The following is a 12,258-nucleotide window of genomic DNA, read 5'->3' as shown; positions in this document are numbered from 1 at the left end:
AATGTTGAGTGTGGAAGCTGCGATGTGTCACACTTATTCTTTCATGGGATGTGGGTCTCACTGGTAAGGCCAGCATTTGTTGCCCATCCCTAATTATACTTGAACGGATTGGCTTGCTAGGCCATTTCAGAGGGCAGTTAAGAGTCAATCACAGTGGGTCTGGAGTCACATGTAGGCCAGGCGGGGTAAGGATGGCAGATTTCTTTCCCTAAAGGACATTAGTGACCCACATGGGTTTTTACAATAATTACTGACAGTTGTCATTGTCACCATACGGAGTCGAGCTTTATACGGAAAGATGTTGCTCGGGCTTACGCTGAGCTTTATTGGAACAGTGTTGGAGGCTGAGGTCAGAGCAGGAGTGGGGCCGAGAATTAAATTGACAGAATTGTGGCCAGAAGCTCAGGGTCACACTTGTTGACTAATTGGAGATATTCTGCAAAGCTGTCACCCAATCTGCTTTTGATCTCTCCAGAGTAAAGGAGGTCACATTGTGAGTAGTGAACATAGCATCCTAAACTCCAAGTTGTACAAGTATCTGCTTCACCTAGAAGTGGTGCTTGCGCCCCTGGGTGATTGAAGAGAGATGGTGAAATGTTGCATCTTCTGGCTTGCATGGGAAGGGGAGGGAGTGTTGAGGGTGAAGAGGAGTGCACCAGGGTAATGCTGACAGAATGGTCCATTTAGAATGTTAAAAGGGGAGGGAAGATGCGTTTGGGAGTGATGGAAGTGGCAAAGAATAACTTGCTGAATGTGGAGGCTGGTGGACTGGAAGTTGGGGACAAGGGGAACCCCATTGTGGTTCTGAGGAGAAGAGGTGACAGCAGAAGTGTAGAAAATGTTCCCCCAACCACCCAACTACACCTCCCGGCCCCCACCAACCACCTGACTACTGTCCCAACCAGCCGGATATCTTACCAACCTGACCCGACTACCTCCTGACCTGACTACCCACTCACCCACCTACCTCTTACACACTTCCCCACCCACCCGTTCCCCACCTCATCCAATTATCTCCTATCCATTTACTTACTTACTCACTTGCCCACCCCCAACCCACTTTCCCACTTACCCTCTAATCCACATGACCCACCAGCCCATTCACTCACACATCCATTCACTCACCCCTTTCCTCATCCATTCACTAATATTCATTCACCAACATTCAGACTGGACCTTTAAACCTACCATATGGCAGCTAGGGCCGTAGAAAGGGGGTATGTATTGACTTCCCCCGACTCTACTATGATGCGATGGAGTGCTCCAAGGGACAGTGTGCTCTGCATTTTTGGGATAGCTGGGTTCGGAAGACTCTGGTGGAAATGCAGTGCAGCGTCAGGTAGGGAAATTTCCGGACACAGTGGCAATCCGATGATGGTTGCTGCTCCTCAGAAGATCATTTCCTATTGCTTTGTCCATCAACTCTTTTGTATTTTAATCTCTCCTGCTTTCCACCTGATCACAGACCCTTGATTTTGATCTTTCCTCCACCTCTCTTTCTCAGCCACTGTGCTTGTTTAAAACCTGTCACACCTCAGTAATTTTTTTCCCATTTCTGATGAATGAAATGGAATTATGGCTTCTCGAGATTCATTTCCCCGTTAAAATGAGGAAAATGGGAGTGATTAAGAAAAGGTCGTGTCATCAATCGAATTCATTCTTTCTGCAAATCCTCAAATTCCAATTTCTCACGGACTTGACCCAATGATTTTGACCTCCTGAGGAAAGGCACCATGGAGTGTCCCCCAGTCCCTTGCCCCCACTAAAAGTAATTTACTTAGGTCTGAAATTATTTTTCATTGTTGGCTATCTAACACAGTGAGACATCTTCCTGGTCTCAGAAATTGTGGAACTTTCATAAGCCGTACAGCATTGGATCAATCTTTATTCATACTTACCTTTATAACATTTAAACCCTATCAGCCAACCCCTTTTTTAAAGACATTAACCAATAACTGTTTGAGCTTAGAATGTATCTACACATCCATTTGCTTAAAAGCTGTTCATCTGTAATATCTTTTCAGTTCTGAAAGGTCATCGACTTAAAATATTAATTCTCCACAGATGCTGGCTGACCTGCTGAGTGTTTCCAGCATTTTCTGTGTTCTTTTCAGATTTCCAGCATCACAATATTTTGCTTTCGTCCACAGAGCCACGTCTCCTCTTCTGAGGAGAAAGATTCCCTATATTGTTGAGCCTTTCCAGCTTTATCTCTTCTGTTCTCTCACACTGTGCTCACAGGACATGTTAAATAGCCTAACTGCATCCATGTTGTCCATCCCTTTCAACATTTAATACGCTGAACAAGTCTCATAGAAACAGAAAGATTTATGGCACAGAAGGAGCTCATTCGGTCCATCATGTCTACTCAGAACTGTTTCCTCTTTGAGGCAATCGAGCTACAACATCAAGCGCCTTCAGGCCGTTTCAAACAGGTACTGTGCAAGTACAATATTACTCAGATGCTGCAGCCATTTTCTGGGGGGGGGGGGACACTTCATTTATAGTGAAAGTCAGGGGCCTAATGAGACTGGTTCGCAGCTTGCACGTTAATGTGCAGAGTGGCCACCAATGTTATATTGGCTTCAATATTCCAATATGTGGCTCATAATTAGTTACACAATTTACAATCGTTTATTCCAATCGACGATTGAATGTTCTTCAGATACATCCCAAAATATGATGATCCTTATAATCATCCATTAAAAATGAATTATGAGGAGACAGTGTCATAGTGGTAATGTCACTGGTCCAATATTCCAGAGGCCTAGGTTAATGACCTGGGGACAAGGGTTCAAATCCCAACACAGCAGCTGGTGGAATTTAAATTAAAATTAATAAATTTGGAATTGAAAGCTAGACTCAGTAATGGTGACCATGAAACCATCAATTCTTGTAAAAACTCATCTGATTCACTGATGTCCTTTAGGGAAGGAAGTCTGCCATCCTTACCTGGTCTGGCCAAAACGTAGTTCCAGATCCACAGCAGTGTGGTTGACCCTTAACTGCCCTCGGAAATGGCCTAGCAAGCCACTCAGTTCAAGGGCAATTAGGGATGGGCAACAAATGCTGGCCTTGACTGTCAGATGCCAACATCCCATTAAATAATAAAAAAACGTTTTGGTCGAAGTGAAACTGGAAACTCCAGATCATTTCAAATCTTTTAACGAACAATTCATTATCAACCACAACTCCTTGCTAATGAACAACTTTCGTCAGCTACATTAGATCATGATCCCTCTGAACTTACACTGATCTACATCAAGGCCCTTCTGCTATGAAATGTACCCCATTTACTTAAATAGGTTCAGATCCCTTTGTTTGTCAAGATCTCACCAATGTGACAATTCACCATGTGCCCTCAGCAAATTCTTAAATATTGCAGGGGGCACACATTGCTACTGAGTAGTTTTCAGTGGCAATTTTAGCCAAATGCTTTCTTGCTATGAGATCTCATAGTCATTTGTCATCTTGCATGATGTGTTTTTTGCACATTAGTATATAGTTGTATGAAGGTATTGGTAACATGAGCCTGAATTTCACGCTTTCGGTGGGCCAGGAAGAGGACGCGAAATGCGCTTCCACCCGTGATCGGCCCCCTGAGCGCAATTTCACATTGGCTGGCCAATTAACAGCCAGCCAGTGTGAAACGTGCGCTGAGAAAGCCTCAGCGCTACCGGGGGGAGGTGGGGGGGTGAGTAGGAAGAGGGTAGGCACAGACAGAAGTAAGGGTGCGAGTGGGCACTTGCAGCGAGCTCCCTGAAGGCAGACAGTTGCTGTGAAGCTGCCTTAGGGAGCTGCAGACCTGGACAAATTAAATGACAAGAATAAAAACGCACCAAACCGTGTCTATGCAGCCCATTCAAGCACCTGACAGCAGAACTCAAAACACATCCATCCCCAGGTATCTTTTTTTAATTATATTTCACCACGGACATTTCATCCTGCTCTCGACTGAGGATTCGTTAAAAATGGGCTGCCCGCCTGCCCGTTTTGCCCAGGCGACGAGTGCGAAATTGCATGGGCAATGTAAAATCGTGGATAACAGGGTTTTTAATGGCCTTAATTGACCCTTTAATTGTTGGGGGGGTGCAGCTCCGACTCCTGCGCCTGCCCGCCAACCTCAATATTGCTCACGTGCACGATGACATCGGGACGCACACCCGGCATCATTTCGCGCAATTTCGCACACGTTCAGGTCAGGCACGCGCCCGCCCGATCAACGTAAAATTCTGGCCATGGTCTAGATGCTTACCACAGTTTTGTGCATCGATGAAACTAGATCCTAAGATTTTCTAGTGCTGGCCCAAAAGCGAATGGTTTCAGATTTGTACTTGTATTATCTACATACACGAACACTACCAAATGAAATTTGACTCTAAGCAACAGAAGAAGATATTAAAGAAACAAGAACTTGCATATCTCGCATTTTTCACAGCTCAAGACATCCCATGTGTCTTACAGCTCATTATGCACTTTTGAAGTATTGTCATCGTTCTAATGCATGAAATTTGGGCAGATGACCAAAAGCTTGGTCAAAGGGATAGGTTGTAAAGGAGGAGAGAGAGGTAGAGTTGCAGACGGGGAGAGAATTCCAGAGCTTAGGACCCAACAGGGCTGGAAGCAAGATGGCATCTTCCATCCTTCATAAACCTGAGGTCATTTAAAGCTCTGCTGCCCATATCCTAACTTGGACCAAGTTCCATTCACCCATTAGTCCCATGCTCCCTAACCTACATTGGTTGCTATCTGGCAAACTCAAGTCTCTTCATGACCTCATTGCTCCCCGTGTTTGTAACCTCTTTACAACCTTCGGAGATATCCATGCCCCTCCAATTCTGCCTTCTTGCACACCCCAATTTTTAATTTTTAAAATTTATTAGTTCACGGGTGTGGACATTGCTGGCAAGGCCAGCATTTATTGCCCATCCTTAATTGCCCTCCAGAAGGTGGTGGTGAGCCGACTTCTTGAACCGCTGCAGTCCATATGGTGTAGGTACACCCACAGTGCTGTTAGGAAGGGAGTTCCAGGATTTTGACCCAGCAACAGTGAAGGAATGACAAAATAGTTTGAGTCATGAGGGTGTGTACCTTGGAGGGGAACTTGCAGGTGGTGGTGTTCCCATGCATCTGCTGCCCTTGTCCTTCTAGGTGGTAAACGTCATGGATCTGGAAGGTGCTGTTGAAGGAGCCTCAGTGAGTTGCTGCAGTGCATCTTGTAGATGGTACACACTGCTGCCACTGTGCATACATGGTGGTGAGAGTGAATGTTTAAAGTGATGGATGGGGTGCCAATTGAGCAGGCTACTTTGTCCTGAATGGTGTCAAGCTTCTTGAATGTTGTTGGAGCTGCACTCATCCAGGCAAGTGGAGAGTGTTCCCTAACACTCCTGACTTGAGCCTTTTGATGGTGGTCAGGCTTTGGGGAGACGGGAGGTCAGTTCCTTGCCGCTACCATTGGTGGCAGTGACTTCATTTGCCTTGGCCCTAAGATCTGGCATTCTCTCCCTGTCCTCCTTTAAGTTGCTCCTTAAAAGCTATCTCGTTGAGCAAGCTTTCGGTCATCTATCTGAATATCTCATTTGGCTCGGTGTCAAATTTTGTTTGACAACGCTCCTCTGAAATGCCTCGGGACATTTTACTATGTTAAAACTGCTATAAAAATCCAAGTTGTTATTGTACATCAGTTGCCAGCATATCATTTTGTCTGAATAGGCACTGACTTCAGCTGAAGGACCATGAATGTACACAAGCCACATGTTCTGTAATTTTAATGGATGAGGTTCCATGAAAAATGCGAAGGCCACCTGGGCTCTTAGCCTGCCCGCCAACCTTAAGGTTGGTCGGGCAGCTCATTTAATTGTTTATATTAGTTTTTAAATGGCCTTAATAGGCCTTTGACAGTTCGGCGTGTGCGCAGCCGACTCCAGTGCGCGCACGCCGAACGGAAAATCTAAACGATGCGCGGTGACATCAGGACGCCTTCCGACGTCACCACACTTCGGCGAGCGGGCCCTGCTCCCGCTCGCCAACCGGAGAATTCAGCCCCAGATGTATTTGATTTTGGGGGGGGGGGGGAAGAGGTGGAACCACAAACTGAGGATTACTAACTGTCTCACTGACGTCTTAGTATCAGATTCACTGACAAGCAAAATATAAGTAATCAGCAAAATGTATATTAATAAGCACTTTATCAATTCCTATGCTGTAGCTGTAGTTGGGAACTTAATTGGAATATATAAGTAAATGGTGAAAATAAGTACAAAATGCAAAATAATGGCAAGAAATATTGTTAATTGACTCATAACTATACCTAACATTTGTTTGCAGGCTGTTGTGATGGAATTAACAAACTGGTATGTTCTTGTTTGGTTATGATATACAACTGCCCAATGAACAAAGCAAATACCTGTAAGCTATATCTTTAAACACTAATTCACTTCATTACTCGACTATTATCAAATTAATTTACTGATTTCTTGATCTAATTTGGTTTTCAGTTGAAGTAAACCAACTCACCACACATTCGTGATCTTCTGTTATCTTCAACGAGAATTCAGAGATGAAATCCAGATCTGAAATTCCCACGGTGTTGCAGTCTATTGCCTGGAAAATAAGGGGAGGTTTCCAGAGAAGTGTTCATCAATATGCCAAGACAATCGAGTAAACAGGCCGTATTGGCCTGGAACAAACAGAATGTTGTGTATTCTATTTTCTCACACCATGTAACTTCGCATTCTGTTCCGCCAAAGCTACTGCCCAGCCCAGTTTCTAATGACTCTTTCAGTCGGTTCAAGCCAATTTTGTGTATTATAAAATTCTGACCCCCTAGTGCAAGGCCACTTAGGAATTCATTCTTAATAGCCCCATAATTTTCCAACACCGTTTCAATGTTCGTCAAGTACTTCAACTCAGAAGTAATACTTTTAATATCTGGTATTCAAATGTTTTGAATTCCTTTAATCGATGCACCACTGTTTAGTTATCATACTGATCGATGCAAAATCCATATTTCAGAACAGCAGCAGCAATGAGTATCCTAAAAAAAAATTCATACACAAAGATCACTTAGCACAAATAAAGAAGCTTTATTTTATGCTGCATAGTTCACACAGATTGTTAATAGGAGTCAAAATCACTTTCTCCCCTTTAAGGCATTTTTGATGTAAATTAACACTGCACTTTGAATCTCTCTCTCTCGTTTGTACAAAAAGAACCGGCAAATTGAACATAATAAAAGACGCAATAAACATAAATGAGTTAGAAACAATCCCTTGATTTTGGATGCTTTTTCCTGAACCCAGGTTGAACATTTTTTTAAATTCATTCATGAGATGCGGGCGTTGCTGGCTGGGCCAGCATTTATTGCCCACCCCTAATTGCCCTTGTTCAGAGGGCATTTTAAGAGTCAACCACATTGCTGTGGGTCTGGAGTCACACACAGGCCAGACCAAGTAAGGGCAGTAGATTTCCTTCCCTAAAGGACATTAGTGAGCCAGATGGGTTTTTACGACAATCAGTAATGGTTTCATGGCCTTCATCAGCCTCTTTTAATTCCAGATTTTTATTGGGTTCATATTTTACCATCTGCTGTGGTGGGATTCGAACCCAGGTCCCCAGAGAATTACCCTGGGTCCCTGGAATACTAGTCCAGTGATAATACTACTATGCCACCACCACATTACTCTGGAATAATACAATTAAGGTCGTGATTGAAAGCAGAGGTCATAAGGAGTAGTCAACATCATTTGAGTTCCGAGATGCTCTGGAAATGCGATGTTGAAAAACTGCTTTCCCATCAAGTTTACATTCTTCTGGCCTTTTGCATCTGCAGCTAATTTGGTGCATGTGCTGGAAATTTATTACAGGTAGAGTACCTCAAATCCGGCAACCTTGAGGGGGGGCCCAGTCCAGGCTAGATTTTGGAAAATGCCGGTTTCCAGAGAAAAAAAAATCAGAACCCCTTAATTCAGTGAATAGGGGACACAGGAAAACCAACTGGTATGATTGCAAAGCACTTTATGTTAATGGCCATGTTGCTTATATTATTTAAATTCTCGTGCATTGGATTTAATAACTCTTTCATGCCTCCCCCACTTCCCTACATCAGCGCGGAGAGAAGAGCAGTACTTCTTCAAGGTAGGCATTCCTGGAAGAGGAGTGGCAGTGAATTAAACACCGAGGTGAAGGCAAAATACTGCGGATGCTGGAAATCTGAAACAAAAACAGTAAGTGCTGGAAAAACTCAGCAGGTCTGACAGCATCTGTGGAGAGAAAGACAGAGTTAACGTTTCGAGTCCGTACAGAAACTGTGGGTGTATCTACATTAACTCTGTCATGAGCTCTGTCTTTCTCTCCACAGATGCTGTCAGACCTGCTGAGTTTTTCCAGCACTTTTTGTTTTTGTTTCAGGTTTCCAGCATCCGCAGTATTTTGCCTTTATCCCTACATCAGTGCACCTGGTTTAAAATGAGAAAAGATCAATCAAACTGAAATGATGTTAAAAATACCCCTGTTGTTGTGACTGAAAACTAAGTGTTGGGCGCGCAAAGCCGATCAATACTCGGCACTCCATCATTCCAATGCAGCAACTTCCCAAACTTTTCCCAGCTGGGTCGGGTGGGGGGTCAAGATTTCCTAAGCTACTCAGAGCGTGGGGAAAAAAATGTCCAGTTTTCGGACACTACCGGTTTTTAGGTAGGCAGATTTGAGGTATGCTACATATTCATCTATTTATAACTTTATAGTGTTTCCATCCTCTGCATAAAACAAATCAGAAAGGTTAATTGACACTTTTAAAAAATTTGTTCATGAGATGTGTGCATTTCTGGCAAGGCTAGTATTTGTTACCCATCAGCGATTGCCCTTGATAAGGTGGCGGTGAGCTGCCTTCTTGAACCGCTGCAGTCTGTGTGGTGTAGATACACCCAAAGTGCTGTTCGGGTGGGAGTTCCAGGCTTTTGACTTTACTGCCAAGTTTCTGACTTGTGAGTTACACAAACCAATCATCAATCTTAGTTTAGTTGTTAACCTGTCCCTAGAGACAGTAAACGATGATGTTTGGCGCTATAGGTGGTCATGTGCAACGCTGTGTCTAGTAACCACACAGCTTAGACATCGAGAGTGCTACCAGACGATTGAGTACAAACTGCTCAACTATTAAAGTGATGTTTCAGTAGCTGATTGATGCAAAGATCGGTGTACAACTCTTACTTATGACTACTGTGTAGTCAACCGCACAGGAGAATGAGGTGATGCAATATAAACTGAATGGTACAATTTCATAGAGAGTGCAGGAAGAGAGATATCTTGAGGCATATGCACCCACAATTTTGTAGTTAGCAGGATAAGCTGATGTACGTATTAAAAAAATGAATCTTTGGCTTTATAACCAGAGGAATAAAGGATAAAAACAAGGTAGTTTTGCTAAAGCTTTATAAAATACTGGTTAGGCCTCAGTTGGAGCATCCTCACCAATTCTGGCAGCACACTTTAGAAAGGGTGTCAAAATCTTGGAGAGGGTGAGAAAGGGATTTACTAGAATGTTACCAGGGTTGAGGGACTTCTATTTTTTGCAGAGATTAGAAAAGCTGGGATTGTTCTTCTTAGACTAAAGAACATTAGGAGGAGATTTAATAGAAGTGTTCAAAATTGTAAAGGGTTTTGATATGAATAGATAAGGAAAAAACTATTTTCATTGGAAGGAAAGTTGTAGTCAGTGGGCAAGTAATAATTGGCAAAAGAACCACAGGTGGAGATAATGAGGCTTATCTTAGTATAGCAATCTAGAGTGCACAGCCTGAAAGTATCTTACAAAAGAGAACTGAACACATGGGGCAGAATTTTTTCTTCGGCCATGCGGGGGAGGGCCCCACAAGCCGACGCGTAAAATGACGCTCCGTGATGTTGGGCATGTGTCCCAACTTCACCACTCGTCATTCCGATCTTCTGTCCAGCGGGCGCGCCAAGCCTCCGAACTGTCAAAGGCCTGCTAAGGCCATTAATACACCAATTAAACTAATTGACAGGGCTGCCCGTCCAACCTTAAGGTTGGCGGGGGGCAGGCGAAGAGCCCAAGCGGCCTTCGTGTTTTTCATGAATCCTCATCCACGGGCGGGATGAGGTTTCATGAAGGTTTTATTAAATAAACAAAAAAAATGTTGACAAATCAGTGACATGTCCCAGCTCATGAGACACTGTCACATGAGGGGGACATGGCTGAATAATTTTAATTTTTTTTTCACACCTTAAAACTGAACTTAATCTTCCTGAGTCAGCTCTGTGCCTCAGGGAGATTTTGGTGCTCTTTTGCACGCATGTGCGACAGAGCACAGGCCCCGGCTCTCTACCCCCCCATGGGTAGCGCTGAACGCTACCGGCTGTGCGTCACGCTGGGCGGGCCTTAATTAGCCTGCCCACATAAAATGGTGGCGATCGGCTACGCGCCCGCCCGTGGCCACTCCCAACCGGCCCGCCTGACAGGCAGGAAATTCTGCTCATGTTTGCAAAGGAAAAATCGGCAACGCTAAGGCGAAAGAGCTGGTCAGTGGAACTAATTGGATGGCTCTTTCAAAGAGCCAGCTTGAGACATGATGGACTGAATGGCCTCCTTCTGTGCTATATGGATTTTCCGTACTTCCTTTCATTAGAGCTGTCACATGGTTAAAGATCAAAAGGAACACAATTTAAAGCATAATGTGAATCTGCTTAGTCATCACACACTTTCCAAACACAAGGATGACTAATCTTACTTTAGAATCATTTTACTTACATATTAAATGGAAATTACAGGTTCTTTTCATTAATTGCGTCCATTTGATGTTTAACCTAATGAAATTGGATTTCAAAGAACTGTGAAACATTCCCTAAAGGCATTCTGTGTGGCGGGCTGCTTTTCACAACAGTGATAAATAAGAGTTCTACACGAACCTTTGTATCATTCAGCTACTTAAACATCAATATGCAACTTCTATGCCATGGCAAAAAAAAAGCATTAGATTGAGCAAATGAAAGCTAGCAATGTATACACTTTTATGTTCTAACACTTCTAGGAGTACGTACTTGTAAGGAATACAAACCAGAAAAATGTACCTCTGGGCAAATAAGGATGTGGAAGTACCTAGCCTTAATGTCACTAACTGACGTTTCATTCATTACAAAACCACTGTCCATTAAATGTTTATGTGCTGCAGAGTGTGAAATAGAACCTAAAATAAATTACCCAGAGACCATATTTTAACCTCCACATTGTTCTTAGCAATATTTAGCTAATTTCAATCTGGCTTTCTTATTGTAAGCTGATCCAAGTCTTAGATGCAGATATTAAGCAAGAAATGTTGACTCATTGCTCCTCAAAGCTAAGGGTGGAATCATCCCAGATTTGCACTAAGTGAGGTAGTGGGTGGGGAAAAAGGACGTTTTAGCCACTGGCTGCAATGGCGGGTTTTCGTGCCATTTCATCCCAGTCCTGCCTCATTAATCATGCATTCCCGGGAATCAGGCCGTTTTGCTGAAGGGTGGCCCGCGATTCACCGGCCACGCTGTCACCTCTCCACTTCCTCATGCTGGGCGCCATATTTAAAATTAAGCTGTGCACACAACTCCCAGTGCTTCCAGCCCAGGACTGCTGCACCAGATGACATGGCCCCGAAAGGCAAGAAGACTGCAGCCCCCTCCGGTTCATGATGCATCCCTGAGACGCCTTCTGGATGCCATGGAGGCCTGATGTGATGTCCTCTACCCCCACTCTGGACACAGGAGCCCATCAGTCTCACCTACTCTGGCTTGGGTGGTAGTGGCAGAGGTGGTCAGTGCCAATGCTACACAGGAGAGGTCAGCCGTCCAGCGCCAAAAGAGGATGAATGATCTAATCTGTGCTGCCTGGGCAAGGCAACTGTCTCATCACTCTAAACTCACACACTCACAAGCCCATCACACATTCACTGACATCTCACTCACTGCCAACGCAAGGGACATCACCCCTCACTCTCTCACACACACCCTCACATCTCCATCTGGTCTCATCACCTCTGGAGACTGCCTCCTTAGCCCTCATCATCTTGAAGCCACTTGCACAGATCAACATGTGCCCCCACACACAACCTGGGATACCCCCCTTCCCCAGTACAGCCCTCGCCCTGCAGCCTCTTCCCTTGCCTGATGCCACTTTCCCCCTTCCCCAAGCAAGCCCTAGCCCTGCTGTTGAAAAGCCACCCCCTCCTTGCGACTGGTCTGGTAGGTAGAGACCTGCCCATGAGC

The 12,258-nt window shown here is 44.3% G+C and overlaps 1 protein-coding gene across 3 annotated transcripts in view; it reads right to left on the bottom strand.

Moving 5' to 3' along the window:
* The window catches only part of prmt3 (protein arginine methyltransferase 3), a 215,827-nt gene that overhangs the window by 78,920 nt on the left and 124,649 nt on the right, over positions 1-12,258 (bottom strand). For all 3 annotated transcript variants that reach the window (XM_078549514.1, XM_078549516.1, XM_078549515.1), the window contains exon 13: positions 6,520-6,606. In XM_078549514.1, the coding sequence (XP_078405640.1) occupies positions 6,520-6,606 (87 nt within the window). The remainder of the gene's footprint in view (positions 1-6,519; positions 6,607-12,258) is intronic.

This window comes from Cetorhinus maximus, chromosome 9 (genome assembly GCF_964194155.1).
Source record: "Cetorhinus maximus chromosome 9, sCetMax3.hap1.1, whole genome shotgun sequence".
NCBI lineage: Eukaryota > Metazoa > Chordata > Chondrichthyes > Lamniformes > Cetorhinidae > Cetorhinus > Cetorhinus maximus.
The sequence above is the reverse complement of the archived record's forward strand: the minus strand, read 5'-3'. Positions and strand labels throughout refer to the sequence as shown.